This window comes from Trachurus trachurus, assembly GCF_905171665.1.
Source record: "Trachurus trachurus genome assembly, chromosome: 10".
In the NCBI taxonomy this organism is placed as follows: Eukaryota; Metazoa; Chordata; class Actinopteri; order Carangiformes; family Carangidae; genus Trachurus; species Trachurus trachurus.
The window spans coordinates 1,405,011-1,432,667 of NC_139894.1; the positions used below are offsets into that span (position 1 = coordinate 1,405,011).

The 27,657-nt window shown below is 43.5% G+C and overlaps 2 protein-coding genes across 2 annotated transcripts in view; one reads left to right on the top strand and one right to left on the bottom strand.

Annotated features, from left to right (window-relative positions):
• The window catches only part of tgfbi (transforming growth factor, beta-induced), a 280,474-nt gene that overhangs the window by 110,206 nt on the left and 142,611 nt on the right, over positions 1 to 27,657 (top strand). The window lies entirely within an intron of this gene.
• Positions 548 to 27,585, bottom strand: noa1 (nitric oxide associated 1). Its single transcript, XM_083980406.1, has 11 exons — positions 27,537 to 27,585; positions 27,259 to 27,470; positions 23,906 to 24,175; positions 22,398 to 23,099; positions 20,423 to 20,587; positions 14,222 to 14,329; positions 11,620 to 11,711; positions 10,338 to 10,469; positions 8,757 to 8,873; positions 7,592 to 7,709; positions 548 to 1,021 (listed from the first exon to the last, which is right to left on the bottom strand). The coding sequence occupies exons 2-11, from the start codon at positions 27,425 to 27,427 to the stop codon at positions 750 to 752; spliced, it is 2,145 nt and encodes a 714-aa protein (XP_083836532.1). The 5' UTR covers positions 27,428 to 27,470; positions 27,537 to 27,585; the 3' UTR covers positions 548 to 749.

Below are 27,657 nucleotides of genomic sequence, written 5' to 3' on the forward strand. Positions count from 1 at the left end.
AGCTGCACATTCACCACGCTATGAAATAATAACACAACGTTACCACACAGAGTTGTTTTAGAGGGAAATACAGAGACTGTTGATGAAAAACTGTCCCTGAAGGCAACGCGCATCAGTGGTTTTTCATGAATTTCCCTCTAAAACAACTCTGTCTGGTAACGTTGTGTTATTATCTCATAGCGTGGTGAATGTGCAGCTCACAACTTGTCCACCAGAGCGTTGTGGAGTTGTTGGATTGTGTATTTGATGAGTTTGATGAGGGAAACCAAGAAATCCCATAATGAGCCTCCGTAGCGTAGCTCTGAGCAGCTCACGGCTCTGCTCCGCCGTTCTAAAAATAGCTTGCACTGACAATTAAAGGTAACGAACCTACTGCTATGACTATAGGGATTATGGTGATGGGACTATTTGACTAAATGTTGAAGGGTTAACCCTTTAAAAGCCGGTGTGATGATCCATGCGTTTTACAGATTTTAATTAAAAAAAAAAAAAAAATCCATACATTTACCGCGACTACCGAAACCATGGAAACGTTAACATAAAAGAGAGGGTTCAGAAACTCTGGTCTGAAGCCGCTCCGTCCTGTGACAGCGACGCCACGAGATGTCAACAAGAAGATGACATCAGCGTTACTATGGCGACGTCATAGCGTCGGGTCCTGAGTCATGACGTCACTGCAACGAGACGATCCAGAACCTTCTTCAGTCCGTCCACTCAGGAAACATCTGACAGTTTTCTGGACGCCACCGTCACTTCTCCTTCTTCTCCTTCTTCTTCTTCTTCTTCTTCACCACCTGCAGCCCCCCTGCCCCCCCGCCGGGCGCCAGACCCCCGTCCAGCTGCCCCGCCCCCGCCGGCTTCTTCATGGGTTTGTAGCTGCAGGTCTTCCCGACGCGTCGTCCCCTCAGAGAGACGACGTGGGGGAGGAGCGGCGGCGTCCTCAGGCCGAACGCCACCGACTCGGGGTGGTGGACCCTCAGAGTGATGTCATCACCTTCCACCGCCGTCACCGCCACCCAGCCTGTTCACAGGGGGGGGGGGGGGGGGGGGGGGCAAACACCAGATATAAACATGTGATTATCAGCTGATCGGTCTGCTAGGAGATAACGTATAACTGAACTGAATGCATTTCCTGAAGGAAATCCGGGTGAATGCTGAATGAGCTGAATCACTTGTTGAAACAATGCTGAATTAAGTTAAAGGGACAACCAGGAGTTTCTCCAGCGGCAGAACAAAAAATTCCGTGACAATAAAAAAGTCTGATATTAATGTGGATGAATCTCCGTTACCACTTGTTAATGGTCCATTTTAGATAAATCTATGGTTTTGTCTCTATGGTTATTTTGTTATTATTAGTGGTGGTGGAAATGCTGGGCGAGCCGACCAGCGTTTCTTTTTTTTGTAATTCAAGTTTTTATTTCTTTTATCTCTGGTGTATGACATTAGAACATTTTACATTTTCAGACATCTTATGCACGTTACATGAGGTGTCAGTGGTATAGAAAAACAAAAATAACATAAGAATACCACATAAATTATGTAAATGATATAAATGATGCGATGATGTAATGATGTATAGGGGACATATTGATGCATTCACATAGCTGGAAAACATATACATACAATAGGTGGATACATACATGTTGGATACACTCAGAAAACGGCGTTCAAGCTGTAGGATCATCAGTCATAGTGATGTGAGTCCAAAACAAGTCCCAGACTGGTGCCTTGACCTTATTCTTGTTATTTATCTTGTCGAGCATAACTTCATATGAAGCTGTTTTTACCATAATGTTTATCCACTCTTTTAGTTCAGGGGCTTTAGGTGTTTTCCACAGTTTAAGTATTGCCCTGGCAGCCGTTGTAGTCCCTGCCATGATTACAGAGAACTCTCCACTTGATATGTTTACTATTTGGCTTCTGTCTCCTAATAGACATAACCTGGGAGATAACGGTATGCCACTTCCCAGCCATTTGCTCAAATTGTCCAGGACTGTTTTCCAAAAAGGCTGAATGACAGGGCACTCCCAGATACAGTGTAACAGAGTACCTATGTCTTTCTGGCATTTCCAACACAAGTTATTGTTCATTATGCCGGCTCTATTTAGTCTTTGTGGAGTCCAGTAGTACCTATGTGTTATTTTGTATTGTGTAAATTTCCCTTTAGCTTCCCTAATGAATTTCCCGTTGTTAGATATGATTCTCGTCCATTCCTCCTCATCCATCAGACATCCCAGGTCCCTCTCCCATATCGTTTTCAGGCCGTGACAGCTATCGCTGAGCAGTTGGTTTGTTGTTCTATAAAATATAGAGGCTCGGCGATGCTCCACAGGCAGCATGAAATAGTCCATGATGTGGTTTCCATCTTTATACTGAATCTTGGATGTAATACAGTCTCTGATCTGTAGATATTTCCAGAAATGCTCCTTTCCCTTAAGATTGTATTTCATTTTTATATCAAGGAAAGACATAAACACACCTTCCTCATATAGATCAGCAACATGACATAGTCCATTGAGGTGCCATTCCTTCCAATATACTGATTTCTTCCCAATGCTTATCATGGGGTTGTGCCACAGAGAAGAATATCTTTGTTTACAATGTGATAATTTATGCATTTTATGTATTTTGATCCAGATCTCTTTGGAGTGAGCCATAATAGGGTTCACTACATTACGAGTAGACTGGGATAATCTATCAATAGGAGTGAAAGGGGATGATATCTTATTTTCAATAGTAACCCACTCTAGCTGGTTGTCCTTATTCCAGTGTTTGGCTAATTTGGCCATTTCAAAGGAGACATAATATAATCTCAGGTCTGGCAACCCAAGGCCTCCTCTGTCTCTAGGAGAGCACATTTTACTGAATTTAATTCGGGGTCTTTTCCTGTCCCATAAAAATTCTTTAATTATTGTATCATACTGTTTAAAGATCTGAGGTGATACATTTACTGGTAACATCATAAGCACATAATTAATTTGCGGAGAGACCACCATCTTTATCACATTGACCTTTCCCCATAATGTAAGATTAAGTTTCCCCCATTTATCCAAATTAGTTCTAATTTTTTGCAATAAAGGTTCTAAATTTAGTGAAGGTATTTCCTCCACTTCACTACTGAGTTTGATTCCCAAGTATTTCATCCCTTTTGACATCCATTTAAAGCCGAAATTTGTCAGTACATTGGAATTGCATAAACCAGATATAGGCATAGCTTCCGACTTTGTCCAGTTAATTTTATATCCTGATAATTTAGAGTAAGATTGTATCGTGTTCATCAGGTGTGGTATCGAGTTTAATGGGTCTTTTATCAGCATCAAAATATCGTCCGCATATAATAATAGTTTGTGCTCTTTCCCTCCTCCTTCCACCCCTCTAATAGCTGCATTAGCTCTGATGGCAATAGCCAATGGTTCCAGTACAATATTAAACAGCAATGGCGACAAAGCGCAACCCTGTCGAGTGGCTCTGGTGAGGTTGAAAGAGGGCGAGATTACACCGTTTGTTATCACCGCTGCCTTAGGGTTTTTGTATATAGTTCTAATCCATTTAATAAAGGTTGGTCCAAAACCAAAATGTGACAAGGCTGCAAATAAAAATTCCCATTGAACTCGATCGAATGCCTTCTCGGCATCAAGCGAGAGGGCAACGACCGGTTCTTTTCCTGTCTGATTCAGCCAAATTAGGTGTAGTAATCTTCTCATATGGTCGGTCGAGGACCTATTTTTCATAAATCCGACTTGGTCAGAGTGTATAATATTCGGCAGAGCCTTCTCTAGACGCGTAGCCAGGATTTTAGTCAGGATCTTACAGTCCAGGTTTATCAAACTTAAAGGTCGGTAGTTAGCGGGATTTGTGGTGTCCCTATCCTTTTTAGGTATCACTGATATTAAGGCCTCATTAAATGTTGGGGGAAGAGTTCCTGTTTTGAAAGCTTCATTGTATATCTCTTGCAAAATTGGAGCCAAGATATCCATATACTGCTTGTAGTATTCCACAGGGAATCCATCAAGGCCCGGTGATTTCCCTGATTTCATACATGAAACTGCATTCCTGATTTCATTCTCTGTTATTAAATTATCTAATAATTCCACCTGTTCAGGTGACAGTCTAGGCAGATTAATGTTAGAGAAAAATCCCATCAATTCTTCTTGTGTGGGGTTGATGTCTGATGTATATAGTTCTTTGTAGAACTGTTGGAAGACCTCACTTATTTCTTTTGTTGAGGAAACTATTTTATCTCCCTTCTTAATTGCTGGTATTACACTGTAGGAATTTTGTTGTTTTAATTGTCTAGCAAGCAGCTTACCTGTCTTCTCTCCCCCTTCATAGAAATTTGTCCCCAGCCTAAATAAAGCATACTCCACTTTTTTATTATAAATTTCTTGGAGTTGGAATTTAAGCTTACATATATCTCGATATAATTTATCTGAGAAGTTTTTTGATAATTCTATTTCCCGACTACTAATTTCAGATTCCAACTCTTTTATTCTCTTCATATCCTCTTTTTTCTTTTTGGATGAATGTGCTATAATTTTTCCCCTAATGTACGCTTTTGATGCTTCCCATTCCATCGCTTTTGAGGTTGCGCTGCCAGCATTAATTTCAAAAAAGGATATAAGATCGTCCTTTAAAGACAGGTTGAAGAATTCATCCTGTAATAAAGATGTATTCATCCTCCATCTACCTTTTTTCTCAGTGTCAGTATTTATGTCAATGCTAAGTTCGACTGCTGCATGATCTGAGAGAGCCATTGCTTTAATCTTGCAATTAACAACTTGTTTTATTATTGTGTTGGCTATCAAAAACATGTCAATCCTGGAATAGGATTGGTGGCAGTGTGAATAAAAAGTATATTCTCTGTCACTGTGATTTATCAGACGCCATATGTCCACCAATCCCATATCCTCACTCATCATATGTATCGCAGCTCTATCCTTAGACGTTATTGGACCACTAAATTTGCTCCTATCCAAAAAGGGATCTGAAACTTGGTTGAAATCTCCTGCTAATATTATCTGGCCCTCTATATCACCCAGTGTCTTGTTTACTTCATGGAAAAAGTTTGGATCTCCCTTGTTTGGGGCATAAATGTTGCAAAGCGTCATCTTAGTCCCATTTATCAGTGCCTGTACACATATCATTCTGCCCTCATCATCTTTAACCTCCTTAAGTAAAGAGAAACTCAAATTTTTATTCACCAATATGATTACCCCGTTCCGTTTGGTAGAGAAAGAACTATGAAAAATATGTCCGACCCAGCTCCGTTTCAGTTTGAGTGCTTCTTCTTTTACAAAGTGTGTTTCTTGTAAGAAAGCGATATCAGTATTATTATGTTTTAGATAAGTCAATACCTTCCCTCTTTTTACAGGATTTCCACATCCATTGATGTTCCAGCTTATGCATGTGACATAATTCCTAGTCATATTTTAGTATGAAAGAAAACGTATTGTGAAATTCTGATGCTATGTCCCCTATTAATGCATCATGTAATGTCAACATCTCACTTTCCTCTCTATCAGTAGCTGTCATCACCAGGTGCAACTCTGTATAAACCACTTTATGAACAGCGTTGTAAACTTTAACACTTTCATGAAAGAAAAAGAAAAAATACAAAAAAACAAACTTAAACAAGCCCCACAAAACATTAACTGGGGCGCCTGGCTTTTCTCCAGCCATACTAAAACAAAAGAAAAACAGAAGAAGAAAGAAAAACAACGGACGTTTTGGTCCGTGGGTTATTACACCTCTAGCCAGTCTGGCTTTCTGCTCAGGCGGTACAGGATCAGACCCAGACCCCCACCAATATCTGTTACACACTGTCCACTTTTAGATCAGTCTATTTCTCAATGTCCACGTCATCTTGTATTGTGCACTGTTTATGTTTTTAAGCGTTCGTGCTTGCTTACCCATTTGAACTGCAGTTCATTTGGATGAATTTTTCCGCCTCCTTTGCGCTCGTGAAGCTCCGGTTTTTCCCTTTCCAAGTGAATCGTAGAGTTGCCGGGTGCGCCAGCGTGTATCTCACATTGAGCTGCTGCAGTGTTTTCTTCGCGGCCGTGAAGGTCTTCCTCTTCTCGGCCAGTTCCCTCGACATGTCTGGAAACACGGAGAGTCTCGCTCCTTCCCACTCGAGACCTCGTTTTATTCTGACAGCCTTCAGAACTTTCTCCCTCGCTGACTGGCGCAGAAATCTGACCAGCACCGGTCTGGGCAGCTGGTCCTCATTGGGGACGGGGGCGAGTGCTCGGTGTGCCCGCTCTATTTCAAATTCACCCTCGACATCAAGACCGAGACCGTCTCTCAGCATTTTCTTCACACATTCTTCCATTGTGCCGTTCGTCCCATATGTTTCTTTCAGCCCCAGTAGTCTTACATTGTTTCGTTTGCTGTGATTTTCAAGCATTTGAATGCGATCCCACAAAACTTCCATCTTTCTCTCAACGCCTTCTCCGTCATTCACAAGCCGGCCAGTCGTGTCCTCCAGGTGGGAAATCCGCCCCTCCGCCTCCTCGAGCCTTTCTTGAATGCCGCTCACGGTGTTTTTTAGCTCATTTGTTGTTTCTTTAATAGTTATTATGTCTGCTGCCACTCCCTGTAGCGTGTTATTCATTTTGGAGATTTCGACAAACAAATTCTCCATGCTTGCAGTTTTTTCGGCAGGTTGTTTTGCTGGCTGCATTGGCGACGGCGGGTCTGAAGTTAGCTTAACTTCAGTCGGCGGTGTATTTCTGGTAGCCATGCGGAGCGTATCTTTGAAGTACTTCGATGTGGTCGCCATTGAGGTCCAAAAAACACTCTGGTCTGCTCAAGCACGAATCGTGAACGCCAAGGATTATTGTTTTGCAAAAAAGTAGTGGTTTTTCATGCAGTAAAACTTTATAAATATCGGTGGGTGAACGGAGCTCCTCTACTGCGCCGCCATCTTGCTCGGCGTACCCACGTGACTCCCGACCAGCGTTTCTTTACTTTCGGTTTCGTGGCGAGTCATGAGAATAACGCCGCCGAATCTCCGTTTATGGTGGGAACTACGACGGTATGTGATCGTCTTCCAACCTCTGACTTTAATTCTTGATGAATGAAAACATGAGTCTGTCTTGCACCGGTCAAAGAATTTCACGGTGCGGAGGCTCATAAATGTATGAATCCATCGGTGTCTGCATTTACCTCTAAAACAACTCTGTCTTGTCCATCAGAGCATTTTGGAGTTGTTGGAAATTGTATTTGATGAGGGACAGGGCCGTAGGAATAAGTTTAACATAGGCTTTTGTGGGAAAAAATAGCTGCTATTTGAGTTACATTAAAGTTTTTTTTTTTTTCTGATAACCGATGCTCGCCGGATTTCAAAATTATATTTAGTCTGAATTAACAAATTTTGATGCATTTGACAGTGACTTCCTGTTTCCTTGGTACCAGCCAGTAACTGTCTCTTCCTCCTGGTCGTGTGCGTTCGTTTTCAATGAAGCCTTCTTTATAATCAATCAGTGGATCAATGGATCATCATCTACCATGTCACCATGTGTGTATCTGTGTCGTTGTATCCGTCATAAACAACAGATTATGGTTCATATGCAGCAGCGTTGTTGTTCACCTGCAGACGACAGCGTGACGTCAGCAGCCGCTTCGTCGTGACCTCGACCCTGAAGCCGGAACTCCTGAGGAACCAGAGCTGGAAACCGCTTCATACGCTCCGCTCCGCCTGCTGGCACCTACACACACACACACACGCGCACACACACACACACACACACACACACACACACACACACACACACACACACACACACACACACACACACACACACACACACACACACACACACACACACACACACACACACACACACACACACACACACACACACACACACACACACACACGGGTAAATACAGGAATCTTTAAGTTAATTCTAAAACCTTTTTAAGACTTTTTCAAGACCTTCTCAATATTTTTCAACACCTCACCGCCACTTCAAGCTGTAACCATTTACATCAGTGACACTTTTAACTTAACAGTTTCAGTTTGTGATAAAGACTTTAGACCACTATGATGCAACAGAATTCAAAATAGGCTGAGATAATAAATAAAAGGCAAAGTTTATCAAAAAACAAACAAAACAAAAAATTGCTCCACTCAAAAAACAAAAACAACAATCTTCTTTTTAATAAAATGAATAAATTCACACACTTCCGCAATGTTTTTTAGGACTCAAACTGTTGGACAGCTAATTCAGAAAAACATACCTTCAAAATGTAAATGGTAAATGGTCTGTATTTATATAGCGCTTTACTATACCTGAACGATGCCCAAAGCGCTTTACAGTTCATCACATTCACACATTCACACACTGATGGAGGAAGCTGCCATGCAAGGCGCGAACCACGACCCATCAGGAGCAAGGTGGGGAAGGTGTCTTGCCCAAGGACACTACGGCAGCAACCGGGACAGAGCGGGACTCGAACCGCCAACCCTCTGATCATTGGACGACCCGCTCTACCACCTGAGCCACTGCCGCCCCATTTCAAAATGTAAGACTTTATAAAGTTGTGGAAAGACTTTTTAATACTTTTTAAGGGTCTTAATTTTCCCACAATTGATTTATCACCTTTTAATACTTTTCAAGACCCCACGGATACCCTGCACACACACACACACACACACACAGGTCAGCGTCCGGCCCTGACCATGTGACGACCACGTGACCTCTGTGACCTGTGTGACCTCTGTGACCTCTGTGACCTGTGTGACCTCTCACCCCCAGCAGGACGTGTCCGGCGTGTTTCTCGTAGACGGCGTCGGCCTTCTCCAGACTGGTGATGTGGACCGGGACCCGAGCCGAGGCCATGACCGAGAACCAGCAGGACCCGTTTCCCTGAGGAGCACCAGACCAACAGCTGATCAATAACTCATCAATAACTGATCATCAATCACACAACAGGCTCTGAACTCTGACGTCACCAGGTTCAGAGTCTCAGATGTGAACAAGTTTTAATCAGTGGAAGTCCAGAACGGGCGTCACCCCGCTGATACCATGGTCACTTACCAGATAAATACATATTAAATCAATTACTTATGATTTAATGTTGTTTTTACCGTTAAAGTCATACATCTTTAAGCGGCTGAGCTGAGTGGACTATTTAACTCTCGTCGGCGATAAAAGAAAAAAAAAAGAGGGACCCGCTGTGACGGCAGCGTGTTGCCATGGTGACTCTGCCACAGCCTGATGGTGAGGTGACGGCTTAAATGTTACGTGACACAAAGTTTTCAGAGGGCCAGTGCACTTCTTACCGCTGGTGTGTTCACAGACTCCGGTGCCTGAAAAAAAGTTGTTATGGTCCGAGTGTCCGTTGCCGTGGTTACCAACAAGCGTTTGAGCCGGCGCAGTAATATTTAGAACGTAATCAGGCTATTTGACCGGAACATCTTTATGGGTGTCCATTATCACTTTTTCGGTTTTTCGGCTTTTTCGGCTCTATTGAATCCTGCTCTCTGATTGGTCCAGCGCTGCGTTCTGCGGTCTGTTATTTCTGTATAACGGACCGTCGTCATGTATAACAGACCGTTGCTAGGGACGGCGCTCTGATCAGCGCAGTTCAGAAAAGAGAAACTATGCAGGATATTTACCTTGTGTTTCATTTTTACCGTCATTAAACAGCGTCGGACTAATAGCGATGTTAGATAAATGACTGGTAACTTGTTACAAGGAGAGTGGAGGCTCCTTCACATCGCTGCTGGAAACCAGACCTGCATCAGAGCCTCTGACCCGGTGTCAGCTCTCCTCTCGTCTCGGTGGCACCGCGACTCCGCGACACAAACGCACCCCGTGAACAGTAAAGTTAATCTCTTGTTTATGACAGATACGACTACACACAATACACACATTTTAACACGTGTATGGTAATCCATCGATCCACTGATTGATTATCAAAGGCTTCAAATGCACGAACGGGAGGAGGCTCGGCAAAACAGCGGAAGTGACCGGTCTTGCAGATTCGCTAAATGCAATTTTAAATCGATGAAAGTCGTATTTTGGTCAACATTATGTTTCAAATTAATTATTTCACTCGTAAACCGTGTAATAAGCGGGATAATGTACAGTTGGTCGGTTGTTATGGAGAAATAAACCCCTTCATGTTGAATGAAACCCCTCCGCTTCGCGTCGGGGTTCCATACAACCTGTCGGGGTTTATTTCTCCATAACAACCTCCGAACTATACATTATCCCTTACTTAATGGACACCCAGCAGCCAATCAGAATCGAGGATTCACCCAGACCATGGTATAAGTACTAGTTTGTACTAGTTTACTATCTATATACTAACTATACTACACTAACCTCCAGGAAGTCGATCCGGGCCAGCGCTCCGATGAACAGACTGGTCCCAGGCTTCAGGACAAACGTCCTGGGGACGACGGCCTGAGTGGGAACCACCGACCGGACTTCCTGTTCGTTCAGCAGACTGAGGATCTGGAGGAGGGGGGGGGGGGGGGGGGGGGGGTAGCCAATCACAGTTCTGTTACTTTATCGTGGACCAAGAATATGGAATTTATTACATGCACATTTCTATAACTTATCTTTACAACTATTTAGGACTCAGAGCACTAAAGTCTCTCCTGCTAACCAGTCAATACTGTTAGTCTACTTGCCAGCCCATAGGGCCCCATTGTGAACCCGGAAATGTTGAGTACCCTAAAGTTTTATGTTAGAAATAGATAGTATGGGTCCCCAGTATTCAGAAACTGCTGGATGCTAACTTATATATCTTGGACAATTAGCATAATTGGCATAATTAGCATAAATTAGCATAAATTCCTATATGGGCAATATTTCAACAAAATTGATTTGGCTGATCTGGGCAATATTGGAGTGGTTTTAGGGGTTATTGATGATGCTGAATCCATTTCTGACATTTTCAAAATTCAAAATGGCTGTCTAAACCGGAAGTGACCAGATTTTAACCGCCAGTGGGACGATTTTGATGGATTTCCAAATCTGGTCACTTCCGGTTTAGACAGCCATTTTGAATTTTGATGTCAGAAATGGATTCAGCATCATCAATAACCCCTAAAACCACTCCAATATTGCCCAGATCAGTCAAGCAGTTGTTGAAATATTTCCCATAGCAATTATGCTAATGTATGCTAATTATGTCAATTATGCTAATTGCCCAATATATATAAGTTAGCATCCGGCAGTTTCTGAATACTGGGGACCCATACTATCTATTTCTAACATAAAACTTTGGGGTACTCAACATTTCCGGGTACTCATTGTTGGCAAGTAGACTATTTCCACATGGTCTGCCTATCTAAACTGGGATTATTTTATATTTCTTATCATATGTTTATCAAGCTTTTTTATATTGCATTGTACAATGTTAAATCATGTTAAACCATGTTTGTATTTATTATGAATGAACGACTTTTGTACCTCACAAATGTGTCTATGCTCATTAGCTTAGAGCTGTAGTTGGAGAACGCCGCCCTACAGTACAAGCCCCTGGAGGGTTTTTTTTGGCATTTCCCCTTCACATTGTTTTGGACTTTATATGTTATATCTTTTTTAAACTTTTTGATATGTGAAAATAGTCAGTGGGTGGGTGGTCACGGTTTCTCACATCGTTCTCCTTCAGGATTCCCGGCGTGTCAAACAGCCAGCGAGCGTCTTTCAGCTCGTTGTAGCTGAACTCCTCCGCCGGCGGACTGGGACCTGAGGTCAGAGGTCACAGGTCAGAGGTCAGAGGTGATCAGGAAACAGGTAGGCAAGGCAATTTTATCTGTATAGCCCGTTTTTACGCTATTGCACAAAAGTAGAATAAAGAAATCCAGGATAACTGAGCAAGCGCGAGCTTGACCTAGTCTGGTCGGAGCATCCTGGCTTAGTTGGTTGCACTAACGCCGAGCCAGGCTGAGGAGCAGCAGCTTGGTCAAGCCAGGTGGAACTTATTCTCTCGTCAGTCGACCACAGAGATTGGCTGTTTTCGAAACCGCATACTACCGTACTGCCTACTACATACTGCGTTATATGTACTGTATACTGCATACTGAATGTGGGATTCAGTATACTGCTTCAGCTGACCGACGCCGTTATCATCGCAGTATGCAGTATACGAGTTTCCCAGAATGCATTTCACGGCAACCGGTAGCAGCAGCTGTAAAACAGGCTAGAAGCTGTTTTATTTCTCGCTCTAGCGCTGTAATTATGTAATTATTAAGTTTTAATATTTTTTCATGTGAGAAAGTAACTGTTAAGACCCCAAATCTACGGCCAGTTTATCCAAACAACGGCTGTTTAGAAGTGTGCTCCGATGTTTTTCGGAGAAGTGAAGCTCTGCAGCGACCGGGACATCACAGAGGCAGCAGCCGGTCTGCAGAGCTGCTCGGCCGGCCAACCTCCGTCCTCATCCCGGGGGAGAAAACCATCGCTAATTAACTTACCCACAGGTTTTTAGAGGTTTACCACCGGCTGGTTAAATTATTTCTAGGAGATAAATGTTGGTCTCATTGATGAAATCTCAATTGTGGCAGTAGCATTAGTTTGTTTGAATGTAAAGTGAAGCTTCTTGTGTGTGAGCAGCGCTGCCTCGGGGCTCTGGAGCCTAACGTTACGTACAGAAATCACCACATTTACAAAAAATAAATAAATATTTTACAATGAACCGACCAGTCTGCATTAAGTTTTATTTTATTAAACTATAGTTACGGTACACGGCTACACTACCGTCTTTGGTTACGCTCTGGTTACGTTACGACGTCAGGGGAGCGTTGCATTGTGGGATACAGTAGGCGATGTAGACTGGTCAGATGCATACTGGAAATATTTTCCGAATCAGTACGACATCCGGGAACTTTTCACATACTGCAGATTTTGCTTTTGTTCGCATACTGCATACTACATACTACATTTTGGCCAAATCAGTACGTACTAGCAGTATAGTATGCGGTTTCGAATACAGCCATTGATCACAGATTCACCGATGAGAGGACAGGTGTGGCTACTTTCCTCCAATCAACAGGAACTTAATGCTGACGTCAGGTGACTCACCTCTTAAAAAAAAAAAAAAAAAAAGCACCACTGTCTTAAAGCTCAGAGAGAGGCAGCGGACAACTGTGGACTGATTGAATAATCCAAAACTATAATCACAGCTCAAGTTCCTTTCACAAATGAACAGTTGTGCACTTTGCCTAAATGATGAGCAGTGGAAGTTGATTCATTGCCCAAATTCCTTATAATCTTAAGTACATAACAAGTAATACTAGTTCATACAGCAAAAGTGGCCAAAAGTTCAACAGGTGAAAATGAATTACCGGTAAATATAAAAACATTATGCAGTCTGCTGCTTCAATAAATTGCTGATAACAATGTTCACATGAGGTGTATAAATTATTTGGAAGGTGGTTGCTCACAGTCACTCAATTTTATTCTCATTTTCTTACCTCAACCAACATTTAGGCCAATATATTAACATTTTATTTTAAAAAAATGGGAAAAAAAATCTATATGCCATTTTTGCTACATTGCTTTTTATGAGAAGCCAGTGATGTATAGCTGCTAGTGGTCACAAAATATCATAGATGGACACAGATTTGTAAATGTATTTAGTTTGTTTAGAAATCAGGCCAATATGAACATAAGAACATGGAATAACTGTCTGAAACACATTGATTTCTGATCAGAGTGACTGCTGACTTCACAGATAAAGACAACAGAATCAACTAAGCCTGGCTGTTATTATGGTCTGGAGCAGGCTAGCTGCAGAGAATAAATCACCATAGTAACTTGACCAGGATAGATTTGAGCTGCTTTCATGCAACCGACTTGAGGCCAAAGTAAGCCAGGATAACCAACATATCCCGGCTTAATCCCTTATCTAGGTTTTGTGCAATACCCCTCTGTTCATCTCAAAGGGCTTTACATCCCATCATAACAACATCCTCTGTCCTTAGACCCTCACATCCACTGAGGAAAAACTCCATGGAAAACCCTTTTAACAGGGAAAACCAGGAGAAAGCTCAGGGTGAGCAACAGAGGAGGGATCATCACCCAGGACGGAGATGTTGTTACAGACAAGAAAACAGTTTACAGTTTATAGACCGAATCTCCTTGTTGTTTACATTCATTCAAACAGTTCATAGTTTATGACACAGAATGTGTGAAACATGGAAACCTCAGGTGACCTCAGGTGACCTCAGGTGACCTCTAGTCAGGTGGTTTCTCACCTGTCGTTTCCTCCTGGTCGGTTTCTCCCAGGGCCAGACTGTCAGGATCAAACTGGATCTCATCGGACCTGGACTTGACGTCGGAGCGGAACGTCCTGCCGACCCGACCTGGACCAGACAGAACCAGACAGAACAGGTCAGAACCAGTCAGAACCAGTTCAGCCTCAGGACAGGAAACACTTTATAACACCAAAACGCAGCTGAAGGTTCAGCCTGGGGCGAGTGATACAGAACTGAGACTAAGGGTGTTTTCACACCTGCAGTGTTAGTGCACAATAAATTTAGATCGCACTAAATTTGGTCAGTGTGAAAGCACATCGCACTCTAATGCACCAGAACTAGTGCAGCCTGAGGAGGTGGTCTCGGTTCGGCTCCAGCCGAACTCTGGTGCCACTAGTTGATGTGTGAAAGCAACCGCACTCTGGTGCGTCCCAACTGCCAACAAGTTTGAGCTAAAATTAGGGCTGGGACTCGATTAAAAAAATTAATCGAATTAATTAGAGGCTTTGTAATTAATTAATCGCATTTTAATCGCATATAAATATTTGACCTGAGAACAGTGAGAAGCATTTTTTTTTCACATGGATTTTAGTATACCATTGAATGACTGAATACATAAGCTTAAGCATTCAAGGTGGTACTTAACCAAGACCAACAGACTAGGGATGCAAATTATCCATTAATTCATTAATCGATATTTGATACATACAGATTAAATGGTCTTTCCTTCCAATAAGTACCAAACAGAGTTATACATGCAAACAATATGTTGCGGTAAAAAAAAAAAAAAAGAAGGATCGTTGATTCGGTGGAAACCCGGCTTCACAGGCGGGGTTAGGGCACAGAGTAACTTGTGGTGCAACAGATCACAGCTGATCCGTGATCAGCACACAAGTGGTCCACGGATCGATCAATAAAAAAAAAAAAAAAGGTGTGTGTGTAGAGTGGGGACGCATACGCGCACCGTGGCGGCCGAATGAACGGGCAATTAAAAAAAACTCTGCTTGTATATTTGAAGCTGCAGCTTTACTTTGTGCACAACAATAACTGCATGTTGTTTTATCAACATGTGTACTACTCTGAACGTCGCGACGCACCACGTTAATTTGCCTCATTAAAAACATTCGAACGTCAGTTTCCACCATCGAATGTTCTCATTTTGACTAACATTCGAATTGTATTCGAATAGCGAAGTTCGTTCTGACAGCCCTAATAGTGAGTGCTGAAAGATCTACAAGTACATTCCAAAAAAACCCAAGTGTCTTTTAAAATAGTGGTTCCTAACCTTTGTTGGTCAGTTTTTTTTTGTTTTTTTTTTCAATTAGCCTACTAGACATTTCAGGTGTATTTGATTTTTTTTTTTTTTTATATTCGGCCTTGCTTTTCACTCATTCCACCAAATACCGTATGTTGCTTTTTTTTTGCAGTATCAGACCTGCTGATGGTTATTAGATAGTTATTAATTATGTGTAGTCGTCATGCTGGTCCCATCATACACAACGATGTGTGTTGTCAATGAACAAGCAGCTGCTCTACAGAACCAGGATGTAAGAAGCTGCTGCATGTTTAAACATCAAACAGCATCTCCTTCATTCTCCTGGTAGTAATAGATTACATTTATATAGTGCTTTTCACCCAACACCCAAAGTGCTTTACAGCAACCATTATTCATTCATACCACATTCACACCAGTGATGTAAACTAGGTGTAGCCACAGCTGCCAATGTGCACCAAACCACCACCATCATTCATACACATCCACATGAGGAAAGGTGGGTAAGGTGTCTTGCCCAAGGACACTACGACAGAGACTGGGACAGAGCGGGATTCGAACCGCCAACCCTCTGGTTACTGGACGACCCGCTCTACCGCCTAGCAGGCTGTTTAAAGCTGTACAGAAACGGCCGTTTGTCCTGTTTGTCGCGCCGAGTTGTCACGAGCTGCAACACGAGTTTACCTGAGTAAGGAAAACAAATTTGATTGGTCGTTATCGAGCGGGCGGGATATTCAAAGCTTGGGGCGAGCCCGAGCTCCGTGTGTGTATCTCAGATGTTTGAATGACGGATTATGGATCCAATATCAGTGGCTGGTGAATCGTGTACAGGATGACGTATAATCTGTGCGCATTATCCAATGCGAAAAAAAAAACACCATACTTTCATCCCGGATTTACTCAAAAATAGAATTTTGCACAGAGCCAGACCCAGAGTGGGCTCAAATTCAATTTTCTTTTCTGTACAGCTTTAACAGGTGGAGGTCGACCATGAACATCCTCCTCCAGAGTCTAGTAGGGCTGACCCGATTACCATATTTTGATAATCATAGCGTAAATAATGAATTATGGCAAACAAACACATGTCTCCAAAGTCAGGCAGGTTTCCAGGATGCCAAGTAGCCGACTCAATTTAATGTAACAGTTGCCGATGAGAACCGGTGTCAACAAAAACAATCGATCACGGACTTCATGATCGATTACCATGGCGACGAACGAAGCTTCGATTTTTGGGGGTTCAGCCCTACAGTCTAGTTAAACCTCTGTCATCCAGAGTCTGGAGGATGTTTCTCTTATTTAACCTTTATTTTAACAGGGTCGATCCATTGAGAGCGAGTCTGTAGCACACAGAGATCACAGAAGATCAAACATCAAAACAGCACAATCAAATACAGTTCTGAAAACAAGAGTAGTAAAATCGGTGTGGGGGCGTAGAAGGAGAAGGCAGTGTGTCCTCGTTCTGAGTCTATGTGAGGGAGGTGGAGTCTGATGTGGGGCTGTCGCTCTGTGGTTTCCTCCTCTGGAACTCTGACCAGCTGGGCAGTCTGTCTCAGATCATCTGTCACTAACTTTTATCTTCACAGCGCCACTAGTGTCGTCACTCTGAGGAGAAACTCTCAGAGTGACGACACTAGTGGCGCTTTTCCACTACACTTTAACGGCACTGCTCAGCTCTACATGGCGCGGCTCGGCACTGCATGGCGCGGCATGGCTCGGCACTGCTCGGGACTAGATGGCGCGGCGTGGCTCGGCACTGCTCGGCACTGCATGGTGCGGCACAGCTTGGCACTACATGGCACTACATGGCGCGGCTCGGCACTGTATAGCGCGGCTCGGCATGGCGCGGCACTGCTCGGCACTACATGGCACAAAGGCTCTGCATGGCACGGCGTGGCTCGGCACTGCTCGGCTCTGCATGGCGCGGCGTGGCTCGGCACTGCTCAGCTCTGCATGGCGCGGCGTGGCTCGGCACTGCTCAGCTCTGCATGGCGCGGCACGGCTCCACATGGCGCGGCACGGCTCGGCACAGCTCGGCTCTGCATGGTGCGGCACGGCTCGGCACGGCTCGGCACTGCTCGGCACTGCTCGGCACTAGATGGCGCGGCACGGCTCGTCACTGCTCCGCATGGCGCGGCACTGCTCGGCTCTGCATGGCACGGCACGGCACTGCTAGGCTCCGCATGGCGTGGCACGGCCCGGCACTTCGAGGCTCTGCATGGCGCGGCGCGGCTCAGTACTAAAAATGGTACCTGGTACTATTTCAGTACCTGGTACCAGGTACTAGGGCTAGTGGAAAAGCAGTTTCCAGGCTCGTGGCTGTGAGCACCCAACTCAATAGAGTTTGAATGGAAAGTAGACGCCCAGAGCGCTGAAAGCGCGCCTGGTGGACACGGCCCCTAAGACTGTAGACCACTTACAACAGAATTCAAAACAGGCTGGGATAATAAATCAAAGGAAAAGTTTATCAAAAAAGAAATATTGCTCAACTCTCCAAAAACAAAAACTACAGTCTGTACAGACAGTCATGACATGTGCCTCAGCTCATTTGATTTTGTTTTTAAGACTTTATAAAGTCGTGAAAAGACTTTTTAATACTTTTTAAGGGTCTTAATTTTCCCAAAATTGATTTATCACCTTTTAATACTTTTCAAGACCCCGCGGATACCCTGAATATAGAAATAAATGACCAGAGCTACTAACAACCGGCCCTACTGGAGTCTCCATCATTAAAGTTTTATCAATCAGCGCTTCCAGATTTCAACCGGTAGTCATGGAGACATGACGTTCTCCAAGTTTGGTCCCGAGTGATAAAAAGCAGGTGTGAACGCAACCGCACTAACTGAAAAATGAAACAATGTATCATTTTAACATTTGGTGCTGCACTAAACAGGTGTGAAAACACCCTCAGGAATTGGCCCTAAAACTAACACAATTAAAGCAGAAGTAAGTGGAATGTTTAGGAAATACGGATGAATGCTGAATGAGCTGAATAACTTGTTCAAACAATGCTGAATTAAGTTAAAGGGACAATGAGGAGTTTCTCCATCGGCAGAACGAAAAATTCTGCAACAATAAAAAAGTCTGATATTAATGTGGATGAATCTCCGTTACCACTTGTTAATGGTCCATTTTAGATAAATCTATGGTTTTGTCTCTATGGTTATTTTGTTATTATTAGTGGTGGTGGAAATGCTGGGCGAGCCGACCAGCGTTTCTTTACTTTCGGTTTCGTGGCGAGTCATGAGAATAACGCCGCCGAATCTCCGTTTATGGTGGGAACTACGACGGTATGTGATCGTCTTCCAACCTCTGACTTTAATTCTTGATGAATGAAAACATGAGTCTGTCTTGCGCCGGTCAAAGAATTTCACGGTGCGGAGGCTCATAAATGTAGTGTGGAAACACTTCACTTTAACAAAACTCCTCATTGTCCCTTTAAATAGTTATATCTTCCGACAGCAATCACTTCTATAGAGTGTTTGGTCTGAAACACAGGTCTGTCAGTCACTCTGCTCTGCTCTGAGCCCAGGAGAAAACTTTCCTTGTATCCTACAACCTTTATCCAATGAGGAGAGAGAACGGCATAAAGGGGCGGTCCTCTCTGTGTGTGCAGCCAAGGGATGCGCCTGAATGTGGTGACGTAGGGACGAGGGCGGGGACTGCTAACTCCATAGACCAGAGCGGCATCTCTATGCAAATGAGAATGACTGATGCATCCTGGGTAATTTAGGGGCAGCACCCGGCATTTTTACATTGCACTCAGTGGCTTTTTGTGTTTTGATGGAGCGTAGACTAACTAACAATCAATCTGAATGTTTTATTTTGTGTTTCTTTTGTAGCACTATGTCTCATCATTATTTTGACACCCTCTTTGAAACCCACCGTTCACGCTATCTTGAAAAATTACAATGAATGAATCTACGGTATGCTCCTTTAGCCTCCCACAGTGATCAATGACTCCACACAGTGGCCAGAAATGTCTGACCCAGACATCTACACGTATTTGGTGGAATCACCGGGAGGTTTTGGCTCAGTGTTGTCTGTAAACAGCCTGTTAATAGACAACTTTTTGTTAGTTAGTTTGTCAAGCCAGTTAGGCTGAACTTTTCAATGGAGGGATGCCGGGCGCTGCCCCTAAATTACCCAGGATGCATCAGTCATTCTCATTTGCATAAAGATGCCGCTCTGGTCTATCGGCTGACAGGAAGTTAACAATAAACTAATAGGTGATGAACACGTCGTCTGTTTTGTTAGTTTTAGTTTTAAATAAACAGTTTTTTGTGATGACGCAGGATTTCTCTACTGATCCACAGAAGTTAAAGCAGAAGTAAGTGATATTTTTGTGTTAATATAAGTCTTAAATAGTTGTATCTTCCGACAGCAATCACTTCTATAGAGTGTTTGGTCTGAAACACGGGTCTGTCAGTCACTCTGCTCTGCTCTGAGCCCAGGAGAAAACTTTCCTTGTATCCTACAACCTTTATCCAATGAGGAGAGAGAACGGCATAAAGGGGCAGTCCTCTCTGTGTGTGCAGCCAAGGGATGCGCCTGAATGTGGTGACGTAGGGACGAGGACCAATAGATCCATGACGAGGGCGGGGGCTGCTAACTCCATCTGCTGACAAGACGTTATGGTGCGTTCAAGGAAACTCGTAACTCGTGTTTTTCCGACCTGTGAAGTCGTACCAGTTCGATCTGGTACGAGTTCACGGGTCAGAAGTTACGAGTGGCCGTTATAGTGACTTTCACAGGTAAAACAGGTCGGAGAAACACGAGTGGGTTGCCTGGAACGCTACAAAGTCGTAAGTTGTGACTTGAAGCTGTAATTTACGGTTTCAAAAGCCTGCCTGGAACGCAGCATTAGCCAAAACCACCGGATCGCTTACTTCTGCTTTAAACACCTATAACTTTACCCCCCCCCCCCTCACCTATCAGGTAGCCCCCCCGGCTCAGCGTCTTCAGCCTCCTCTGCTCCTCGGCCGTCAGCTCCTCCTCCGTCTGCGCCGCCGCCGCCTCGAGCCGCTGCCGCCGCCTGAACATCCGGTCGGGCGTCGGGTTGATGATGGGGAACTTGAGCAGGTTGAGCGTCGTCCCTGAACGCACCACGGTGACGACGGTCACATGACACAGAGGAGAAGACGGTCAGCTGATCAACGAACAAACAGGACTCATGGACTGATCACTGGTTCACTATCTACACTATGAACCAGTGGTGCGGTCTAATGTTACCTAGCAACCAGTGGTGTAGTCTAATGTGTTGTAGGTGGTGAACTGTTCATACTACATCACATAGACCGGTGGTTCTCTAACTGTTTTATATCAAGGACCCAAAACTGACACAAACTAGACCACGGACCCATTGGACAACACACCAGAAATACACAAACTATCAATGTACGTTTAAATGAGGTGTACATTTTTGAAAGATTATAGAGAAATTTCTGGGGAAAAAAAGGTACAATTTCTCCCAAAAAAAGTTGAAACATTTCTAGAAAATAGTGGTAAAAATTCTCACAAAAATATATACAAAAAAGTTTTTTTTAAATGTGGTAAAATGTGGTAAAATCTCTCAGAAAAAGTGGTAAAATTTATTAAAAAAAAAACTGTTTAAAATTTTTTTTAGAAGAAACTGGTTAAGTTTCTCAAAGAAATTCTATTAAAAGAGGTAAAATGAAAACGAAAAGTCAAACAATAATAAAAAAAAGTGGTAAAAGTAAAGTTTTTTTTTTAATTGAGAAGAAACTGGTAAAATTACTCAAGAATTCTAGAAAAAGTGTTAAAAAAATTTTTATTAAAAATTTTCTCAAAAAGGGGGGGGTAAACAATAATACAAAATGGGTAAAAAAAAATTAAATAGTAAAAGGTAGAACAGAAAAATTGAGAAGAAACTGGTAAAAATTTCTAGGAAAAGTGGTAAAATTTCAAAAAAAAAGAAAAGAAAAGAAAAGAAAAAAAAATTAAAACAATCATTAAAAAAGTGAAAAAATTCTAGGAAAAAGTGGTAAAATTTCCAGAAAGAGTTGTGGCCCCCCTTGAACCCTGTCACCCCTCTCACTTTGAGAACCACTGACATTTACTTTAGTTAGATAGTTTTGTTGTACTGGGTATACTGAAGTATTTATGTATTTTCAGTGGGTATACTGAGTATACCTGAGTATCACATAGACTACACCAGTGGTATAGTTCACTATCTACACTATGATCTAGTTTCCTATCTACACTAATAGTCTACTTGCCAGCCCATAGGGCCCCATTGTGAACCCGGAAATGTTGAGTACCCCAAAGTTTTATGTTAGAAATATATAGTATGGGTCCCCAGTATTCAGAAACTGCCGGATGCTAACTTATATATATTGGGTAATTAGCATAATTGACACAATTAGCATAAATTAGCATAATTGCCTATATGGGCAATATTTCAACAAAATTGACTTGGCTGATCTGGGCAATATTGGAGTGGTTTTAGGGGTTATTGATGATGCTGAATCCATTTCTGACAAAATTCAAAATGTCTGTCTAAACCGGAAGTGACCAGATTTTAACCGCCAGTGGGACGATTTTGATGGAATTCAAAATCTGGTCACTTCCGGTTTAGACAGCCATTTTGAATTTAGAAAATGTCAGAAATGGATTCAGCATCATCAATAATCCCTAAAACCACTCCAATATTGCCCAGATCAGCCAAATCAATTTGGTTGAAATATTGCCCATATAGGCAATTATGCTAATTTCTGCTAATTATGTCTGTTATCCTAATTGCCCAATATATATAAGTTAGCATCCGGCAGTTTCTGAATACTGGGGACCCATACTATCTATTTCTAACATAAAACTTTGGGGTACTCAACATTTCCGGGTACTCATTGTTGGCAAGTAGACTGTACAGTATTGTGTTGCACTGACCGGGCCAGGGCGACACCGTGGCCTTGTGGATCAGGTCCGAGGCCTTGGACTTGCAGAAGTCGGAGTCGAGCAGCGCGTTGAAGAGCGTGGACTTCCCGGCGTTGGCCCCGCCCACCAGGTACACGTCGCCGCGGTACTTCCAGGACCGCTGCAGGCCGGAGATCAGCGGTTCGATGCCGTAGCCGGTCTTGGCGCTGACCAGGTGGAGGTCGGTGACCTGCGATCCGAACCCGGCCTCGTCGCAGCACCGCGCCAGCCGCTGCCGCATGCGCCGCAGGTAACCGGGCGCGTCGCCGGGCAGCAGGTCGATCTTGTTGCCGAGGACGACCACGTGCTTGTTGCCCCCGACCAGCTGGGGCAGGTCGGACGGGACCGAGTCGGGCAGCTCCAGCAGGTCGACCACCAGCAGCACCAGCGGCGCCGTCAGCGGCCGCACGCGCGCCAGCACGTCCATGACGCGTTGCCGTGGTAACGTCAGCTCCAGCGCGCGGCGGTGGTGCGTCAGCAGGTGGCAGCGCTGGCACACGGCGCCGCGCAGACCGCCGCTACCGCCCGGCGCCGCCAGCAGCGCCTTGTACTTCTCACTGGGCAGGAAGCCCGGCGCGGCGGCGGCGGCGCAGTGCAGCAGGGCGCCGCAGCCCGAGCACACGGTGTCGCTCACCGGCTCGTCCACGTCCGCCGTCCCAAACACCTTGTGCTCTCCTTAGATAGATAGATAGATAGATAGATAGAGAGATAGATAGATAGATAGATAGATAGATAGATAGATAGATAGATAGATAGATAGATAGATAGATAGATAGATAGATAGATAGAGAGATAGATAGATAGATAGATAGATAGATAGATAGATAGATAGATAGATAGATAGAGAGATAGATAGATAGATAGATAGATAGATAGATAGATAGATAGATAGATAGATAGTTGAATACAATTAAAGACGTGTCAGCGGTGATCCCTTCTTTTCATCAACACATCAATATACCACAATTTATAGATTGAAAATTGAAATTAAATTGATTGAATTAAAATTGATTTAAGACATTTTAATGCCAATTAAGGCCTTGTTTTTAGATTAATGCAGTCAATGCCTTTTAAGACTTTTTAAGGATTTTTAAGGCCGGTTTTTACTGAGGAGGAACTATGAAGAACTCAGCTGTGACTGAAAAGCACCTAAACCGAGTCGAGAGTTGTAACTGTGTGATGGAAAGAGGTGCAAAGTATTGGTAACTGGTAGTGGAAACCCTGGTCTGACAGGTGTGTTTACCTGCCAAGACACATTCCTATCAACTTGATTTTACTTGTTGACATGGCAATAAACTCTTTGAATCTTGAATCTAATTACAACCATAAAATACCACTTACCAAGTGTTAACATTTTTAAGACTTTTGAAAAATTGCTTTAAGACATTTTAATGCCAATTAAGGCCTTGTTTTTAGATTAATGAATTCAATGCCTTTTAAGATTTTTTAAGGATCAGTAAGAACCCTGTAAAAAGCTTTACCCGCCGCCTTCTTCTTCTTCTTCTTCCTCTTGGTCTCTGCAGAAACCAGGTCCTGGTCCAGAGGAAAGTCCACGTCCTGGAACTGGATCAGAGAGTCCGGCTGCGCCTCCTTCTGGGCGCCAGCGCTCAGCACCTGCAGCTGGCGCTCCAGAGACCTCAGGGGTCTCTGAGGAGGGGGAGGGGGAGGGGCCGAGCAGGGGGAGAGGGAGGGCGAGGGGGGCGTCAGGTGATGGATCAGGTCTCTGTCCTGAGGGGGGTCGTCCTCTGGACCTGGACCAGGACACAGAGATCAACACACATTACTATTAGGGCCACGGGGCAATCGCCACGAGCACTGGTCCCTACAGCTATTTCATTTTAAAAAATTGCATTGAAGTGAATGGGACGGGCGTAAAAAGACCAATCATTGGAGTTTTATAAACGTCTACTGCTCAGGCATACTTTCACCTATAGACTCCATTTAAACTTTAAACAGTAGACACAAGTCTTGTGTATTGTCGTATTACTCCACGTTTTGATAGGTCATATAGTTTTTGATCAATCACTGATCAATGACCATGATCATTTTGGAAGAAATTATGAGATTATAATGGGTGTGTATTGCACGGAATGTTCGTGTCAGAGTGCGTGACATCATCGCTTGAAGTGGGAGAAGTTGTCTGAAATCGTCTGAAACTTTTCTCTTTCCACACTCCTCCCGGACACAATTTACACTCTACACACATAATTTTTTCCAAATTTATAGACAAACTTGTTCTGTCTCTCACCATGTGCTCAAAATATCAGAGAGACTTACAGAATTTAAACTCTGAGCCTCTAAGTGCGGCCACGTCTGTCTCTGCTCCTCAATGACTCCAATACAAAGATTTTCTGAGAGTAGCAGAACAGACCCCTGTTTTAAACTGGCTGTGTCTCCAAAATATTTACAGTATAAACACCAAAATCATATCAAAGTGTTCAGGAAGTCCTTGTGACGCTCTCGGTTTGTGTTCCTTTCTGATAGGAGTTACCGTTTTGTCACAGTAAGTCTAAATGTGAGACCGGTGCAGAGGCAGAAAATCGCTTTTTCTCCACGTTTCTGTCTGCCTCAGTCTGGGGGGCCCCTATCGTCAATGGCAACCACCTGAAGTTGCCGTGGTAACCTCTGAGCCTCAGGCCACGAGCTCGTTAAAGTTTATAAACAATCAAACACACACACACACACAGGTAACATGTACCAGAGATGGGGACTCGAGTTTGCGACTCGAACTCGAGTCGCACTTAAGTCGCACCCACAGAGACTTCAGACTTGACTTGGACTCGTGTTCTGAGACTCGTGAACAATCATTATTTTTTATGGCTCGTGCCTCCCTCCTGACAGGACGACCGACAATCTTCTTTTTTTTTTTTTTTTTTTGCCGTTAACACACCACTAGCGGAGCAGCGCCACATGACCGGTAACGTTATTCAGATGGAGGTTAGATCTTCATATTGAACTCCTACAGAGTGCAGCCCAACACCAGTGTCTAAAGAGAGAGGAGCAGCAGAGCTCCTCTGACAGCGCAGTCAGCTGCTGCGGGTGAGTGACAGGTGACTGTGAACTGGCTTTTTTTTTTTTTTTTTTTTAAATAGCGGCACCGTCCGTAGCCTACATGCACAACGCCCGTTTGTTGTCAGACCTTCCTTCACGGGGACTAGCTGCTGCATAACTGGCACATATCAGGCTACTCTAGGCTAAATCCTCCTGTTTATTTATGTTTTTGCTGCGAAATATGACTGAAGCCCCGTATGGAAGTCTGGACGTGTCGACTGACACGCCCCCATGAGTTGACGGGAGCTAATTAAAAAAATTAAAATAACAACCAGTTCTTCTCAGAAAGGTTTTGCTGCACATGAAGATGTGAGCTATACCATCCAGATCTAATGACCTATAATTAACAGCCTAAATCATTTTCCATGTTGTTCATCTGGGTTTTCTGAATTCAACAAAGCAAAAAAAAAAAGAGAGAAAAGGCCAGTGCAGAGGGGCAGAGCAGCCTTGATTCTTTCTTGACTCAGAATACAGTTTCCTTTAAAGGAGCTTTCATTGTGTGTTTTCTTCATATTGCATTGCAATATCCTGTTTAAAGTGATCATATAATCTCTTAGATATATCTGTGCAGTATCCTTAGTAGACCGGATAGCAGCAGATGATAAAGGGTCATTACAACCAGAAGAGACAGGAGACTTTTATTTTTTAGAGACTTGAGACTTGACTTGGACTCGTGACCAAAGACTTGAGACTTGATGAAGTCTCACCCCTCAAAGACTTGAGACTTGACTCGGACTCGTGACCAAAGACTTGAGACTTGACTTGGACTTGCAAAAAAAGACTTGTGAACATCTCTGACATGTACATGTGCACGTATGCGCGCACTCCTCTCCCACAGATTACTTCAGATTATTTTGTGCAGATGCATTTTTTATTAGATTTGCATGTGTTTCAAACCACAGTAAATAACTGTTAATAATCATTGTGAGGAATCTTTATCATGTGTAACATGTGACAGCCTCTTCACATACACTAAGCCTATTAATAAGTATTATTATATTATAGCTGAACTCATTGTTATGAATTGGAAAGTTCGCAAACCGGGTTGTTTCACCAGAGAGTCATGGCTTGGAGAATTTCTAGATCACTGGGACATTGTCTACAACAGCCTTATGAATTGATTTGTATGTCTTTCTTTTCCTTTATATCAGGGATGTCAAACTAAATTTAGTTCAGGGGCCACAAACAGCACAATTTAATCTGAAGTGGGCCGGACCAGTAAAATAATAGCATAATAAGCTTTAAATATATTTTAAAAATTTAAATTTTCTTCTGTTTTAGTAGCCTACATTAATAAGATGTTTACAGTTACAGAACTATCATTTTACAAAACATATTATGAACCACTTGAAATTTCTTGATAAAAATATGTGCAATTTCATATTTTCACACTTGACAAATTCATCCTGAGGGCCAGATTGGACCCTCTGCAGGGCCGGTTCTGGCCCACGGGCCGCATGTTTGACACCCCTGCTTTATATGAACACTGCATGACACTCTTGCACTCTTTCTCTCTCTCTCTCTCCTCGTAGTGTGTTCTGTCCTGTAGGCCTATGTATGTAAATCTTAATAGCAAAACATATTATTATATTATAGCTGGAAGATGATGACACTTTATGTTTTGGATCAGTTTCAAAAAAGTGACCTCTGCCCTGGTCTCCTACGTCATACCCGTCACATGTGATGTCACACATCCAAATATTTCCCAAGCAGCGAAACAGAAGCTTTTCAAGTACTGAACATGTAAATAACTGTGGGGTCATGGAGGCTCAGGGTGACCTACCGGTAAACTCCGGGAACACGAACTGCTCCTGCAGGTTCGAGTCCACGGTGCAGCTGCGGACCCTGTCCCTGGTTCTGGTTCTGGTTCTGGAGGCGAACTGCCGGGTCACGGTCCGGGCTGAGCCCAGGACCGAGGCCCGGCGGACACACACCTGGACCAGCCGGAACATCTGGAGAACCGAGCCGAACCCAGCTCACCTTGGAGCGGCAGCAACACACACACACACACACACACACACACACACACACACACACACACACACACACACACACACACACACACACACACACACGCGACTACAGGAGAGACACTTCCGGGGCGGATGTGACGTCAAACCCGTCACTTGTTTATGTTCCGGTGAAAGAAACGTAAAGTGTAAGTTTGTTTGATTAAAAAATT

Excerpts from the sequence above, each read along its gene's own strand:
- noa1 (XM_083980406.1), bottom strand. The coding sequence starts at position 27,427 with ATGTTCCGGCTGGTCCAGGTGTGTGTCCGCCGGGCCTCGGTCCTGGGC. Across the intron at positions 14,330-20,422 it reads CCGGGGGGGCTACCTGATAG|GTCGGGTCGGCAGGACGTTC; the intron begins GTGAGGGGGGGG and ends TGTCTGGTCCAG. Across the intron at positions 7,710-8,756 it reads CCGGACACGTCCTGCTGGGG|GTGCCAGCAGGCGGAGCGGA; the intron begins GTGAGAGGTCAC and ends GTGTGTGTGTAG.